General features: G+C 43.4%; 2 protein-coding genes across 2 annotated transcripts in view; one reads left to right on the plus strand and one right to left on the minus strand.

The window, feature by feature from the left end:
• Positions 1 to 9,130, plus strand: part of NDUFAF2 (NADH:ubiquinone oxidoreductase complex assembly factor 2) — a 148,457-nt gene extending 139,327 nt beyond the window's left edge. The window contains exon 5 of the mRNA XM_019532118.1: positions 8,729 to 9,130. Coding sequence (XP_019387663.1) covers positions 8,729 to 8,983 — 255 coding nt within the window. The 3' untranslated portion in view covers positions 8,984 to 9,130. The remainder of the gene's footprint in view (positions 1 to 8,728) is intronic.
• Positions 9,131 to 15,515: 6,385 nt separating this feature from the next.
• SMIM15 (small integral membrane protein 15) lies at positions 15,516 to 16,921 on the minus strand. The gene is made up of 2 exons (XM_019532120.1): positions 16,823 to 16,921; positions 15,516 to 16,489 (listed from the first exon to the last, which is right to left on the minus strand). The coding sequence occupies exon 2, from the start codon at positions 16,472 to 16,474 to the stop codon at positions 16,238 to 16,240; it is 237 nt and encodes a 78-aa protein (XP_019387665.1). The 5' UTR covers positions 16,475 to 16,489; positions 16,823 to 16,921; the 3' UTR covers positions 15,516 to 16,237.
• Between the last annotated feature and the right edge of the window lie 379 nt (positions 16,922 to 17,300).

The following is a 17,300-nucleotide window of genomic DNA, read 5'->3' on the forward strand; positions in this document are numbered from 1 at the left end:
ATTCTATTCCTAACTATCCTGCTACTCCTGTCAAAGTACAATATGGCATTTTGTCACATTTGCCAAGGACTAAGAAACTCTACAAAGACCAAAGCTACCACTTGCAAAACAGAGCTTTTGTGCTTCTCCTGGGTGGTGAGAACTAGAAAAGAACTATGTCTTCTTACTAGAATGATCTCAGTTATGAAGAGAAGAAAGACAGTGTGTCAATGACTCAGGCCACTATATGAGTAGGAATTTGTTGGGTAAAATATGCTTAAATGATCTTAGAAAGTGAACTGCCTTACTACAGAGGAAGCCCCCCAAAAAAGACTGAACCAAATATCTCTTTCAACTGGATACTGTAATTCACTATATCTCAAGATGAATGTACCAATGCAACTATCTCAATAGTACAAAATGTGGATATCCCCTTCTCCGTGGCTTAAGCACTTTATTTCAACTAAGCTATCCTACTCTTGAGTTCTACTCTACTCCATCATGAGCACTTCCAGCTTTCTTTGGATGTCTGAAAACTCCCGAGTTCAAAATCTTCACAGTCTGTTTGTTTGTATTTTGGGGAGTGTTCAAACAGTGATGCCAAGGTCTCCAGAACTACAGTCATCTGTATCTCCAATACTTGTTAGAGAGAATGGGTGTTTATTAGGTGTGTGTGAAACAGGTCATATTCTATTCTGATTTGGCCTAAATCGAGGACAGTGATTTGATTTGTTGATTCAGATCACTGTCCCTGATTCAGTTCAGCTAAACTTGAATCTGAAGATGATTCAGCCATAGACACAGCTTTAAATACTTTACTACATACTTCAAGGTACCAGGCATGGTTCATGAATGCTGCGATGGTGGGGCTGATGGAGCTTCCCACAGGAGCACAGGTCCATACTTCCGGTCCACTTCCAGGTCTGTTGGGGAGCACGCTTGGGGCCCCAGTGCCCCTCTGGCTTGGCCATTGGCTGCGGGGGGACCCCAGGTGCCCCTCCAGACCCAGGAAGCACCAGTTGCTGAGCTGGGGGGAAGAGTCGCAGGGAGGCCCCCCCCACCCTGCATGCTCTTTGGTCTGGGTATGCTGCTGAGCATGCTGGGGAGCCCCCCACACTCCTCTGGGACACTCCACATGCCCCAGCATCGCAGCATTCACAAGCCACCTGGTATGTAGAGGCATGTAGAAAAAACATTTAAAGCTGCGTCTATGTCCAAATCTCTGAATCGATTTGGAAGGTTCCGATTCAATTCAGAGAGATTCAAGGGTCCTGATTCTGTTCGGAATCAGAGATTCGGCCACCAAATCGGGCCAAATCTCCACTGAATCAAATTGAGGACCAAAGCTTTGCACAGCCCTAGTGTTTATACACGTGCTCTGGGAGTGGTGGGGGGTGTGCTTTAATTAAAGTGTCTGGAGCATCCCATGTATCTGTGTCCCCACGCTGAAAAATAGTGGTGGGGGCATTTTAACTAAAGCTTGCCCCCTCCACCATCACTGATGACGTTTAGCCATTTAATAAAATATTTCAGTTCACCGTGGTAATAGAAGCTTCCAAAATGGAGAGCTAAGTCACTCATCTGATGTGTCTTAAGTACTGAATCACTTCCTTTGACATACTGGCAATACACCTACCAGTGCAGCCAGTATGCCATTAGCCTTCTTGGCAACAAGGGCACACTGCTGGCTTATATTCAACTAATTGTTTACTGTAACCCCTAGCTTCTTTTCTGCAGAGCTGCTGCCCAGGCAGCCAGCTCCCAGCCTGGACTGGTGGATTGGATTGTTCTGTCCTAAGCTCAGGACTTTATACTTGTCCTTGTTGAACATCATGACATTCCTTTTGATCCAATCCTTCAATTTGTGTAGGTCACTCTGAATCCTAACCCTACCCTCCAGTGTATCTACTATTCCCCCCAGCTTGGTACTATCTGCAGACTTGCTGAGGGTGCACTCTGTGCCATGTTTTAGGTTGTTGATGAAGACATTGAACAAAACCAGCCCCAGGACTGATCCCTGGAATACTCCACTTGATACTGGCTGCCAACTAGACATTGAGCCATTGATTATTACTCTCTGAGCCTGATGCTTCAGCCAGGTTTCTACCCACCTTACAGTCCATACATCCAGCTGTGCTTCTTTAGCTTGCCTACAAAAACGTTGTGGGAGACCATATCAAAAGCCTTGCTAAAATCAAAGTACACCACATCCACTGGTTTCCCCTCATCCACAGAGCCAGTTGTCTCATTCTAGAAAGCAATCAGGTTGGTCAGGCATGACTTGCCCATGGTGAATCCATGCTGACTGTTCCTAATCACCTTCTCCAAGTGCTTAGAAATGGATTCCTTGGAGATCTGCCCCATGATTTTTCCAGGGACTGAGGTGAGGCTGACTGTAGTTCCCTGGATCCTCCTCCTTCCCTTTCATAAATATGGCCACTATGTTTGTCTTTTTCCAAACATCTGGGACCTCTCGTGATTGCCATACGTTTTCAGAGATGATGGCTAGTGGTTCTGCAGTCACATCAGCCAATTCCCTCAGCACCATCAGGTGCATCCCATCTGGCCCCACGGACTTGTACATGTCCAGCTATTCTAAGTAGTCCGTATCCTGCTTTTTCATCACTGAGGGCTGCACACCTCCTCCCTAAACTGTGCTGCCAGGTGCAGTAGTCTGGGAGCTGACCTTGCCTGTGAAGACTGAGGTGAAATAGGCATTGAATACTTCCGCCTTTTCTGCATCCTCTGTCACAAGGTTGCCCCCCCCCATTAAATAAGGGACCCACACTTTCCCTGATCCTCCTCTTGCTACTGGTGTACTTGTAGAAACCCTTCTTGTTACCCGTCACATCCCTTGCTCACTGAAACTTCATTTGCACATCCTGACTTCATCCCTGCATGCGTGAGCAATGCTCTTACATTCTTCCCTAGTTATTTGTCCAGGTTTCCACTTATAAGCTTCCTTTTTGTGATTTATTTTGCTGAGGAGTTCCCTGCTAAGCCAAGCTGGTCTTCTGTGATACTTGCTAGTCTTCCTCCACATGGGGAAGGTTTGTTCTTGCACTCTCAGTAAGGGTTCTTTGAAGTACAACCAGCTCTCCTGGACTCCTCTTCCCCTCAGTCTGGCTTCCCAGGGGATCCTGCCCATGAATTCCCTGAGTGAGTCCATGTCTCTTTTTATGAAATCCAGGGTCCTTACTTTGCTGCTTTCCATCCTTCCTTTCTTCAGGATCCTAAAATCAAACATCTCATGGTCACTGCTGCCCAAGTTGCCATCCACTACCACATTACCCACCGATTCTTCCCTGTTCGTGAGCAGCAGGTCAAGAAGAGCATGGCCCCTAGTGGATCACTCCAGCAGCAGTATTAATTGCCACTGCTTCCTTGCTGCCAAATTTCTGGACTTGAGGAGAGCTCTGTGGGAAGATACCATGGTTTCACTGGCTAGATTTGATCCGCAGGCCGGGGTTGAGCACCCCTGCCTTAGATCATTAGATCTAAACAATCTTTTCAAATTTAAAAGTTCTAATTTGCTGCAGTGTTTTGGTTGTAAGTTCTACACTGTAAGGTTTTTGTTTTAAATACAGCTTTCCATATGAAGACTTCTCATATAAAAATCCTAAATTGAAGGGAGAGTGCCTTTATATTTAAAAAAGCAAACCAGACTCTATAAGAACCAAAGACAAGATTTTTACACAAAGTATTGAGTGAATATCATTTCTTTTCAGACTTTTGTGATGAAATCATGTTTTCAAGGATGATCAATACTGCATTCCTAAACATTATTCTCCTAACATAGTCTGAAAAAGACTTTGATACTCCCTAAGTCACATTCACATGTGCTTGTTCCTTAATAATGCAACGCTTACATTAGGTGTGCCTATAATGTGTTCGTGGAATTGGAATTATATTAGATACATACTAGTAGCTATCAAATAAGGGTAGAAGAGAGAAATGGTTTAAAGTTGTTTTTATATCATGACAGTGGAGACTTGACTTCATAGTACTCTAGATAATATTTTACACTTGGTATAGGATTTTGCTTTTTTATGCATTCATTTTCCAAGCTGTCACATGCTGTCCTTTTCACACTGTATGTGGTATACAAGGCTTTTTCTTGTACAAAATAAAACCTTTTACTATTGAGTTCTTTTTTTTTTTTCCAAACCCTTCTATAGGAGTGAGTTCTCAATTTATTTTAGTCCTAATCTCATTTATTTTGGAGGCTCCTTTTGAATTCCTTGCATCATCATAGGCAGTCCCTCAGTTCAAGCACAGCTCACTGATGGGTCTTGAGGTGACTTAAGAGTCCAATCTTTGAGCCATAGATCCATCTGCAGAAGTTGCAGGTCTTTCTGCAGGAGAGTGAAGGCTGCAGGCTGGGATTTCTCTCCTTTCCCTTTCTCTGCTCTCTCTTCTCTGCTTCAAAGGCAAAGTGTTTTACCTTGAAAAGGGCTGCTGCTTGTTTGTAGTTGCAGTACCATTGGATTCAGTTGGCAGTCAGCTTCTCCCAACTCTCTGAGTCAGCATCTGTTTTCTTGAGGTACAACCTAAGTGTGTCCTTGTAGCATTTCCTCTAGCCACCACAAGTTCTCAGGCTATCACTAAGCTGGGAGTAGAGCACTTGTTTTCAGGGTTAAGCATATGTAAACAATGTCTGGTCCAGTGAATTTGGTGCTTTAAGATCACCAACTCAGTGCTGATAGTACTGGCTTCAGCATGGATGCTGGTGTTTGTATGGCAGTCTTCCTATTTGCTGCAGAGGATTTTCCTGAGGCACCACTGATGATACCTCTTCAGGCTTGTGAGGTGACAATGGTATGCTATTCATGTTTCGCATCCGTAGAGGAGAGTGGGTGTTTTCTAGAGATCAGAGTAAATAAAGACACACCAAAGCACTTTCCAAAAGGAGGCATTTGCACACCAGATCCTATGCTGGATCTCCCCATCAACATTCACTTTGAGAGAGGTGGCTATTGAGGTAGGGGAAGTGCTTGACTACCTCTAGGGTCTTTCCCTCAAAGTAATTTGAGAAAAGGGGGGGCGAGGCACATTCATTGCCTAGGGCAGACAGATGCAGCACTTTTAAGTATTTTCAATGTTGGGAGAGAGAGAGAGAGAGAGAGAGACTTAACGTTTGGCAGGCTTCTCCGAAGACGTTCAGCAGAGTCTGGAAGCTTTCCTCGTTTGTGCAAGGATGGCACATTTGAAGCGCAAGGATGGTTGTTTTGAGTACTTTGATCCTTGAGTAAAAATGACCCAGGTTGAAAAACCCTCCCTCCATTTGATATTCAGTGTCAGTTCTGGAAGGAAGGCAGTCCCTAATGAGAACTAGGATGATTGTAAAAAAAATGGAGAACAGAGTTGTGGTGATGATGTATCTTTGCTTGATCTGAGCTCAGATAACAAATGGATGTCTCTGTTCTGCTGCATAGAACAGTCGCAGTCATCTGACAGTGAAGAAGCCTTGGGACCTTGATGTACTTTTCAGGAGATACAAATCTGGCCAGTACTTTCTGCAAGGTTTCCTTTTTGATAGAATCAAAGGTCTTGGTAAGGTCAGTAAAGGCTACAAACAGGTTGTGATGTTATTCCTACATAACGCTTTTCTTAGAGCTGGCAGGCAACAAAGATCATGTCAATTGCTCCACCAGGTGGCCTGAAACCACACTGAGATTCCAGCAGGACTTCCTCAGCAAGAGGTTCAGGAGGATGCAGGAGAGGATTTTCCCTGCTGTGGAAAGGAGGGGGATAAGTCTGTGTGTGGGAACAATTTTTTCTTGAAGATAGTCACAATGTTGGCATTATTCAAGTCCCCAGAGATCTCTCCATTGTTCCAAATTCAGGGAATACCACATTTTTTTCAAATACAGATGACCCTGATTATAAGGCCACCCCCAAATAATTATTCTATATATGTAAAATTTATAAATTTGATATAATTTTCCAGGTATAGAATGTAAGTATTGGAGGTTTGTCTTGAATTTGTCAGTCTCCTACTACTACAGCATGGAAAATTAAATCTAGGGCAGGAGGTCCCTTTTCCCTTTTCTTCATCCCAACCTTTCCCCCCTGCAGCCCCTTCCCCTCTCCTTACTGATGTGCCCTGCTCTCCCTGAGCACATGGAAATGAAAAATAAATTTGAAAGAAAACTGATCTTGAAATGAGCATAACTGTACCAATTTTTATATAGTACCCATATACTTAGTTCACCTGGAAATTATGCATTTTACCTTTTTTGAAACCGCTGCAAGTTTTAGCACAGGTATTCCATAGACACATTTTTAAGCAGGACTTTAGCACCTACTTAGAGAGAATACAACCTATGTATATTAGTCCAGCCTATGTATATTAGTCCAAATGAAAAGGCTCATGATTTATCATATAGTTCATTGGGCCAGGCCCTAGCAGAGTCCATAGCATTTCAAGCCATGGTGACCTCGCAGCTCAGCACTGCTCACAGTGTGTGTGCCCCAGATGCCCCCACAAGGGTATCTAATACTATCCATGTGTTAATTAGCCCCCCACTCATGACTGGAGCTGGGTGTTTTTGTCATTAGTCCTAAGCTTCTCCAAAAACTTATAGCCTGGTCCAGCTTCACCTCATGGAGGGTAGGGCCACATTAATCATATGACAGGCTGAGAGGGGGCAACAGAGGGATTCTGGCTGAATTGTTTGGGGCCCCCTTTGGTGATGTTTAAGGCTATTGAAGAAAATGATTGAAAATTGGAAAGAAAAGCATAGCACAGCTGTGGGAGTGAAGAAGTAGTCACAACACATTCAGTGTAGTAGCTCACCATCACTTGGAAAAAAGTCAGTGTTAAGGGGAACTGCACACAATGTGCACCATAGTATTTCTTTTTCAGCTGGGTTATGCTAACGTACCTTTGTTTGCACCCATATGTGCCATGTGTTTTGTAGTCATGCTCAGTGTTTACTCCATTCGATCTGTTTCATAGTTGGTTTTTATTACTGAGCAAATGCTGTTTTTAGCAGTAGGTCAAAGATAGGCAATGTATTTAATGTGGTTTTCCTATATGTGAATGTAAGATGAGGGGCGTTTTGTCCTACATTGATTGGGAAGGGGAGACTGTGTCTTATAGTCAAGTAAATATGGTAAATTAATTGAATCTCAGAACCAGCTCCTTGCCACCAGCCTTGTATATTTCAGCAGGTATGCCACCCGGCCCAACAGCCTTATTGTTCTTGGTTTCCTTGATGGCACACCAGACTTCTAGGATAAGAGGGTTGGCGAGGGACCTCCTTTCAGGGTGTTGGAAGATGGATTCATTGGTGGTATCCACCCCAGTTGACTCAAAGTTCAGGAGTGCTTCACAGTGCTCTTTTCATTTAGCTCAGATAACCTCCTTGACTCTGTTATTCTTAGAGCTCTTGATGGAATGGATGTCCGTATCATGTTAGCTTTGCAAGGAAGACTGCTGGAGATCACCATCTTGTAAGATCCATTGTGAACATCTGGCTTGCTCTGGAACACCCCAGACAGCCATACGCAACGAGAAGAACTCTCAGCACCAAATTTCTTCAAGACCCAAATGTCTGTAAGAATCTCCAGCAGTGTGTCCATGAAAAAGCTCTCTGCCCTGCCCACAAGGCAACAATGAAGAAGTCTGGAAGGTGGTTAAAACTGCTGTCCATATGACCTGTGCTGAATCCATTGGCTATATCACCCATTGACATCAAGACTGGTTCAGTGAGAATGATGCCAAGGTCCAAGCCTCTCTGGACCAGAAGAAAGGCTCATTCTGCTTTTCAAGATGACACCTCATCTCAGCAGGAGGACACATATCAGCTCTTCAGAGCCAAAGCTCAAAGGATGATCTGGGAAATCAAAAATCAGTGGTGGCAAGATAAAGCCAAATTGATACATGTTGACAAACATGATATGCATAGCTTTTTTTTCAGGCAGCCAAAGCCATCTACAACACAACTTTCCACTGTCCAGCTTTGCTGTGATCATGGGATGGCTTGATGCTTCTCAAAGACAAAAGGAGATAGCACACTGGAGATCAATAGTGCTATAGTTACTGTACAGTTTATGTGAAGCATCAACATGGCTCATTCTCTCCAGGTCTAATGGAAGAGTCAGCTGTTACAACCTCCATATTTTTGGTGGAAGTAAATATTTGCAGGTCAGCAGTCATAATACCCTGTTAGGCAATTTTGACTGATAAATTTTGTCTTTCACGGACTCAAATGGATAAGGTTTCAGCAGGATTGTAAAGTACTTTTTTGTTTTTGTTTTTTTCAGTTGAGTTCCCCCTACAGGACTTTACATCATACAGTTGCATAATTTCATTATGAAAGGGAGAGGAGGGTGAACAGGAGAGAATGCAAGTAATCAAGCAGTCATGTAACTGTATAATCTAAGGGTTCTATGTGGAAACCTGTGCAAAGATACAGTGATTTATATGTGAATAATTTCCATGTTTTGAACATAAGTATGTTTAAACAGGTCTCCCAGTTTGATCTAATATCAGCTTTGAAGAGCAAGTCTAGAACATTTCAATTCAGCTTTGCTTTAACAAGATAATCAAATATTAAAATTACTGTAATACAAGTCAATGAATACCAACTACCTTTTTGTGAGTGCATAGGAAAATGCAGTGTATAAATATAAGTTGGCAGGGGGAGAGGGGAGGCTGTAGGTTTTAGATAATGATTGCTATTGTAAATTACATGGATCTCTGCTTTGATGACTGACTTTCTTCCTTGATGACTTTTTCTAGGAAATTCTTAAGAATGAAAAGTGTAGAGGAGAAATGCAACTGAAAATCAAAGATGTTTCTGAAAAGGACAAACTCCTTCAGGCCAAGGAGTACGAGGAGGGGCTTGTTGCTGAACCTGTTAGTACTCAAATAAAAGGTCATGCTTCAGCCCATTACTATGGAAAAAATGAGCCTTCACAAGACCCAACCAGCACTGCAAATACCTTTCAGCCAGGTTCCTGGATGCCACCAGATGGCAGTAGCCGTAATAAATAAATAGTTGTAGCATGCAGAATTTTGTTAATTAAGTTAGCAGGTAGGTATTTCAACAAACAACATGACTAAAGAAGACTGGTTTTGCTTACAGCTATTCTGCTTTGTTTGCTATATTTATGTGTAATAAAGCTCTGTATTTAAAATGAACTTTTATTGATTTCTTTTTTCTGAGGCAGGTCTTAAAGTGCAAACTATTGTAGCTAGTAAAAATTTTAGATTAAAAAAATCAACTACTAAATTTCAGGTTTTCTTAAATAGAGATGCTCTTTTTAAAAAAAATGAAAAACAACTTTTCATGCAATAGGCATTTCCTTTGGTGATAGATACTTTTTAAAACATTCTAAACAGGAAATAATCCTCAACACAGCGAGCTTTAGTTTTTTCAAGAGTAATAGCATAGGAATAGCCTTTTAAACCATCCTGTCAATTTTTAAGTTACCTCTTCCTATAGAAGCCCCAGTAGGTCTTTTGATAAAGTTTCTTTTTAATGGGTGCAGTGTTGGTTGTCCGTCTTTGGGGATTACAGTCTGTTTTGACCTGCTTAATAATAAACACATAGGGACATCATTCTTTGTTAGTTCTGGGGTGTGCTTTTAATGCATTAATGTTTGGCTAAATCAGTACATTTAAATAATATCCTCCGCTGGCTGTGTAACAACAGCAAAAAACAGGACATGGTATCATTTGCAACAGTGCACATATAAGTGGTTCAGGGTGTGAAATTTGAGGCTTCCAAGTCCAAAAAAGCTGCAAATTTGTTGCAGAAACCCTACAAGCAGTTTAAACCCTCCTCAACAGTGGCAAATACACCTTCTGCAAAATAAGGGCAACTTTCTTTGAAACGTGATCATCATTATCTGCATTCTGGACAGATAAAAGTGCCTTGCTAATATGAGTCTAAAAGAAATAGAGGAAGGAGATGGTGGGGGAGTGCACCTATGCCACCCACATAGATCCCCAGAACCCACAGTGCAATTGCTCAAGAACATCTTGTTCTTGGAATGGCAGCATGTGAACGACAGAAGCTCTGATCACAACTTCTCCACAGCTGGTGGAAAACAGCACCTTATGAGAGCCAAGCTGTTTCCATCCTAAAACTGCTGAAAGGTGTTGAAGCAATGCCTGGATCCATGAGTGAAAGGTTTCATAGGTTCATAGATTGTTAGGGGCTGGAAGGGATCTTGCAGATCATTGGGTCCAGCCTCCCTGCTCTAGGTAGGAAGACAAGGGGTCAAGTGACCCCAGCAAGGTGACTGTCCAGTCTCCTCTTGAGAACCTCCAGGGTAGGTGACTGAACCACCTCTGGAGGGAATTTATTCCACAGTCTGGTCACCCTGACTGTGAAGGAGTTTCTCCTGCTATTAAGCCTGAAGCAGCCTTCCAGGAGTTTATATCCATTGGTCTTGGTCTTCCCTAGGGGTGCCCTAGTGAACAGTTGCTCACCGAGCTCCTGATGCACTCCTCTGATATAGCGGTAAGGTTCCTTTATGACAAGGGTGGCCAACCTGTAGCTTTTGTGTTTGACCAGTGTCAGACTGGGGAGGGGACAAGAAAGAAGAGTAGTAGATTGGGCAGAGGAAGGGGATCAGTGTCACTTGGGGAGGGGAAGGAGCTTAAATTGTGGCATGCCTGCCAAAAAGGTTAGCCCCAGCTGTTTTATGAGATGCAGGTGCCCCATGCAAGGCTTCATCAACTGTAGCTGCAGGTGGTAGGGCAGGATTGGCGAGTACTGGAGAGAGATTAACTTCTCTGTGCCTTGAGCAGTTCTGGTAAACATTCCTTTACTCATTAGGAAAACCAGGATAGAGTTAAAGATTCTGGCATCATCCACTTTTCTGGACCATTCTGTGTTAACATGCCTGACAGAGGAAGGGGAAATACTCTTCATATTTAAAAACTCCAAGAAAATAAAGGAAATAACATGTTTTTATTGTTCCATTCCAGTTGGGGAACCCCATGCATTCAGAGATATTAATAGCTATTTGAGGGTTAATAAGCCTTATAGCATATGGGAACAGTACTTTTATGGCAGCAGTAGCTGGAGCAACGTAACCAATGGACTGGTACCAGTCCTGGGTAGCCAGCATCCTCAGTTGCTTCTCCACAGTCAGAGGGACTCTGAGCTTGGAGTTCTGTGGCTCTAGGGCTAGCTCCATACAGATTTCTATGAAAGGGGGCTTCCCGATCCTGCAGTTGTCCTGCTACTGTTGGTGTAGGAGTTATATGTTAAAGAAATGTAATATGTACTAGGTGATGGTATGTTATATTCCTATGCACAAGAACAGAGCAAACCTCCAGGAATCTATGATCAAAAAAGACAGAGAAAAGATAAAAGTGCTAATGTTGTAGGAGCGGAAGGTGGTAAGCCTTAGACAAAGGAAAGAAGTTACTATAGATAGTTTAATTCAAGAGGAAACATTGTTTAATTCAAAGTAGACAAAGGTTGGCTTGTCAGCTGCTTGGCTCCAGTATGTTTAAGAAAATACAACATGAATGGCTTGATGGTAAATAAGGAACATTTGGGGAACAACAAGACAGGTTTGTATGAAAGCTTTGGTCTACATATGATAAGGTGATGTGACTAGAAGTCTAAGGGAATACAGCTGAGCACAGGAGGTGAGTTCTTTTCTATTGTAAGCTGAATTTGCTAGAGCCAGCCAGCATGGGGCAGCTACAATGTCTTCCTCACTAGTCCAGATGCAAGCAGTCTGGTTAAATGCTCTGAAATGTAATTATGGGGTGGATATGGCTACTTATAAATGCTGTAACATCACCATCTACTATATAGCTGCTATTTTAATAGTATTTTTAGACTGGTTAAAGTAACTTTTATAACTATTACTGACACTTGGAATTAAATACAGGATCTTAGCTGAACTGCTGGCATGATGAATCAGATTCCAATAGTTGGTCATCCCATGTCTACAGCATGGACATGTCTACAGCATAGTCCACTCCCACTAACCCTATTTACTGCACTCTAAATTGTCAGCCAGCAAACTAAAAATGGTTCCATGACAGCAGCTCCCATCATCAGAACATGCTCATTTTCAAGTGACTTGCCAGCTGACTGCACAGATCCCTTAAATGCTGCATAACAAAACTGTCCGGTGCTGGTCCTACAATATTATTTGCAACGAAGTGCCTGTTTGGCAACAGGGAGCAGATGCACCCCAACAGTTGCCAACTCACATGAGTAGAACACATGCAAAAAGCAAGGTTGGGACCTCAGGAGGTCATCTGGTCAAACCTGCTCCTTAGGGCAAGAACATTTTTCTGTAAAGCATCTTAGTCAACTGTTTAGCTAACCTGCACTTGAACTTCCAGTGATGAAAGATTCTACTTCTCTAGGTAGTCTGTTACAGCATTTAACCATCCCCATAACTGAAAAATTCTTCCCAAAATCCCGAGTTTCTCTTGTTGCAGTTTTGGCCTGTTACTTCTTGTCTTGCTCTCCTTCATCTACTTAATAGGGGATAGATTGCCATACTATTAATATAACCCTTTTTACTTTAAGAAAATGATAAAATACACTCATCCTGTAACCTTTACTGTTTGAAAATAGTGTCATCTCCCTTCCAAGCACAAGTTGTCTGGTCCATCTTGAGGGTTAGTGATGGCTTGAACCTGGAATTTGAACCTAGAGCAGTGGTTCTCAACCTTTTTAGAACCAAGGCACTCCTCCAGAACTTTGTGAATTGAGCAGCACCCTACTTCAAAAACAGATATAGTTATTACAGTGCTTACCTTCTTGCAAAGGGGCCATAGAGTGGCCAAACAGGGGGACCTTCCCCCTACCCTTACCTACTTGCCTCCTCACACCTGGAGCTTGAGCCTACCCTTTGCTACTTGTCACACCCTCCGGGGGCACCCTTCAGTGGCTTGCCTCATATCCTGGTCCAGAATTACTGACCTAAAGACTTCTCCACAACTTTCTGCAAAGGTTCCACCATATGCTGCGGCAGATATCCAGTACTACATTGGCGGGGAGATAGGGTCATAAAGGATTGGAGAGCTATTCCTTTGCTTTTGGTGGACCACATGGCAGTTCCCGCCCCATATGCACTCATGACAATTGAGCACAACCTGTTTATTTTGCACAGCTGTCATGATGCAATTTGTTCCTAATTTGTATCTCAAGCTGAACCTGTCACAGCTTGCCTGCTTGTATACCTATAGCCCAAATTGAACTCTGTTCCCGTAACAGGTTGAAGTTTTGAAGCAACCTATTTTCCAGCAATTATATTAAGCTCCATCACCCTTTGGCAAGTACACCTTGAAGTTTTTCATCCCTTCATTTCCAACACCATCCACCCTTCGAAAGAAACAACCTCTTCACCATCATAGAAGTATAGATGTACATTTGCTAAAATTATCCATGTTGGTGCCTATATTTAAGTTGTTGGTTATTCTCAGAATCCACACCCTACTGGAACAAACAGACCCTTTGCTTGTTTTGTCAGGGTACCATATTGGTTTGCTTATTCAGATTATTTTCACATTCTATAGCCACACAAGACTTCATCTACTGGCAGTTTCAGATTCTTCTACTGCCTTTTAATAGCTATGACATTGAAAAAGGGCAATAAATCATAGTGTCCACTTCTCTCCCTTACCAAATTCAGAAATAGCATTGACTGGAGTCCAACATGGAAGTCAGTGACCAACATGGAAGCTTTTTATTTTAGGTGGGGGAAGTTAAAGTGTTTATTGCTGCCTTCAAAAACAGAATTAGTAGTAAGGGGAAAAAAGTATGCTGCAACATCAGAACAAGTTTTATCTAATGCCTACCCTCATGCTGGCAAGGAAAAACATTCAGAAAATCATTCAATTGCTAAGAAATCATCTTGCCTGACCTTTGACACTCGTCAGCCGCCTTTCCGCTACTCCTTCACTGTACTAAATTCAATTGTTAAGGCTATGTTGGGTTTCCTCACTTCCCTTTTGTAAAGCGTTATTTGTCCGTTTCTCTTTTTTGAAAAAAATAGACCCTGCCCTCAGGGTGGCTTTTGGAGCTGGTTTTAGATTCATTACCCTAATTCCTTTTAAGATAATCCTTAAACCTCTGCAATCTCTACTGTGATTTGTTTAAAAAAATTAAAGCTAAAAGCCCTTCTTTTCCTTCTGCCTACACACAGAGGAAATGTATCTGTAGGCTCCTTGTACAATGACAAGGGAGGGGAATTTTGGCACCCAAATGCCTTTGGTCGCGTATCTTCCCCTCAGAGGGGCATCTCCTATATATTCGGTGGGCTGGTATAAAAAAGGGAAGTGGTATCAGCACAACCCTTGGGAATTCAAGTGACTGAGTAAAATACTTGAAAGTAATGAGCAAAATTATTTTAGATTGAAAGTAGAGATGGAAGACCTACTCACTCATCCCCACATCATGCATTTGGTTTAGGAATGAACTAATTCAGACCATACTGGAGGAGCCCTATTATAAGAACATTTAGCTAAGGCGTGCAAGTACTGATAAGTAGATTATGTCTTGCTACATATGTTTAAGTACCTTTAGTATTAAGAATGAAGACCATTACCCTCTATCTTAAGAAAAAAAAGTAACAAATTTATTTTTGCAATGTAGTTTCATTTTAAAATGAATCTTCCACATTATGCATGTAGGTATCAAAGTGTAACCCCTTTTGAAGAGACACTGGAAAAAATTTAATCCAGTGTCATGAGAAAAGCATGCATTACATTAATATCTGTCCTGAACAACACAATTGGGGAAGAGCACCAACTAAGACTGGTTGCATTTGGATGTTTCACACCCATCCCAAATAATTAACTCAAGCCTTCTCTTCTGATTCCTGATATTAATCGCTCACTCACTTCATCTGTTCAGCAATACAAATATAGCACCCGCTTTCATTGCTCTTACCCTTTATATCAGCAAAGGGACTGATACAAGAACACTGTACTAGGAACACCAGCTATCTTCATTCTTGTTATGATGTCTAGTCTGATCCTGTTTCAAGTTTTTAGTCTCTATTATAGGTTTCCTGAAACCCAACAAAATAAAAAGTGAGCTTTGTTGAAGCATGATATTATGCTATAAAGGCATTTGCAATGATACGGTTATTCTTTGGGAAGAAAACTATAACTGAAGTTGAAACTAAAGGCCAATAACTGTGGCATGTTTACAGCACTAAGACCACATCTGGCAGTCTCTTTTCATTCAGCCATTCCTTTCAAAGCTGCTCATATCCAAAAAGTTAGTTATTCTGTTCCTCCAGAGATACTGTTAGTGTCACCTGAAACAAGAATGATACTTGTTTGGTATATAACAACTAAGTTGTTCATTTTGCAGAGATTTTGCAAAATCTACTCAACTTAGAATGCTGTTAAGGTGAACTGGGCAGTTGGCTTACAGCTTAGTTCTGAACAGTTTCCATCTGAAAGGGCTCAGTGATAAAGGATGTGGATAGAGTGCCATTTGTGTTAACTAAGGGCATGTCTACACAGGGAAGCTGCTGCCAAAAAAACCTGAAGTGAGTTTACAGCTGTTGCACACTAACACCTATGTGCACACTTAGCACACAGTTAAGTGTGAGGTAACTTTTAAAGTAAGCTACATTACACATGCTGCATGCTAAGTGTCCATTGGGAGTCAGTGTGGAGTAGCTAATATGCTGAAAATTCACCCCCTACTTTATTTCACAGTAACTTCCCCTTGTGGACAAGACTTTAGTTGAGTTAATGCGAATTAGAAATACTGTTCCCATCCAGCAAGCACAAAACAGACAACTGTTAAAGGACCAACTGCTACTCCCAAAAGAGACTGAAAACAAGAGAAAAGTTCCACTACAGAAATAAACCAATAGTAGAAAAAGTATTATACAACAGCTGCAGTATTTAAACATAAGTAGTAGTTAGACGTTTTGCTTCCTCCCATAATTTAAATTTTGCTGCATTTAAACAATTGTTGACATTTGTATTAGAAAAAAAAGTCCCCCACAAATATGAAGTTTACAAAAGCACATGGCATATGAGTTTACAAAAGCAAGCTTGATCAGAATATGAATATCTAAATGAAGTATGTATTTAGCAAAAATTATCGCAGTTTAGACACAAACTTTAGCACAAATTGATAAGTGGAAAATGAGTTATTTCAAGACTTAAACCTTCATTCCAGAAGATTTACACCAGGTCAAGTTTCAGAGGAAGGTAACACAAGATACAGCTGTACAACAGTACTGAACCAGGAGAAGTAGATGCCTTGCACAAGGAAGGCTCCCCCCCCCCCGCTGCTTAGTCCTTCTTTGTTCGTTTGGCTTTTGCAATATTTTCCTGGCGTTTCTGTTTCTTCTTCTGCTCTCGCTCCCTGGCCTCAATCATTTTGGCCAGCTTCCACGACAGCGCTGCACTGATGACGAAGAGTGGCGTCAGAGCCAGGATCACTGTGGTCAGAAAGCCATACGGGTCCTTGGCAGCCCATTCCACGATATATTCAGCCCAGGCTCTGATATCAAACATCTTTTCTCCCATCCTATTGGGGAAAGACTTAAAAAACCAAAAAGCTTCTTTTCATTAAACAGCAAAGTGTGATAGCTGCATCAGACCCAATCCCGTCCCACAGCACCCTGGGACGAGGTCAAGGCAGCCCTGTCAGCCGGCTCTGTGCAGGAGGTTTCCCTGTAGCCAGCGCTGCCCGCCCCCCATCTCTCCCGCGGGTCCCGCACAGCCCCGTGTGAGGGGCCAAGGTGTTGAAGCAGGTCCTGTTCCGCGGAGCAGCTCGCGCCGCCCTGCCCGGACGCGCCGTGGGGGCACTGCTACGGGCGACGAGCGCGGCCGCCACTCCGCCGCCTGGCCCGGGAAGCCGGGACCGGGGCCTACCTGCGGGGCCGGAGGGAGCGCTCGGGCCGCACATGACGGGCCGGGGACACTTGGCACCGCCACCAGCCCGCGCCGCCAACCGGAAGCAGGAAGCGGCCGCGGCCCCAGCTCCGCCCTGCCCTGGGAAGTGGCTGGAGTGGCCCCGGCCCTGTCACGTGACAGCGGCCAGCCACGCACCCCGCCTCGCTCTGGCCCCGGGGGAAGGGGCTGGGACGCAGCTGCCGGGCACTTCCGGCCAGGGGGGCGGTGACGCTCCCTGCCCCCGGGGAGGGGGGGGGCGCGAGGAGGCGGGACAGCCTCGCTGTGGTAGTGGGCGGGGCTGTCGGGGCGGTGCCTCAGCGGTGACGTTTGCCCCGTGGGGGAGGGGGTGCGTGCGCAGCGCCCGCTCGGGGGGCAGCCCACCCCCCCGGCGTAGTTCGGCCCAGCTCATCCCAGCGTGGCTGCTCGGGCTGTGGGGCCTGCCAACGTCTCCCGGCGG

The sequence above is a fragment of the Crocodylus porosus genome, unplaced genomic scaffold (genome assembly GCF_001723895.1).
Source record: "Crocodylus porosus isolate Cpor-Errol unplaced genomic scaffold, CroPor_comp1, whole genome shotgun sequence".
Lineage (NCBI taxonomy): Eukaryota > Metazoa > Chordata > Crocodylia > Crocodylidae > Crocodylus > Crocodylus porosus.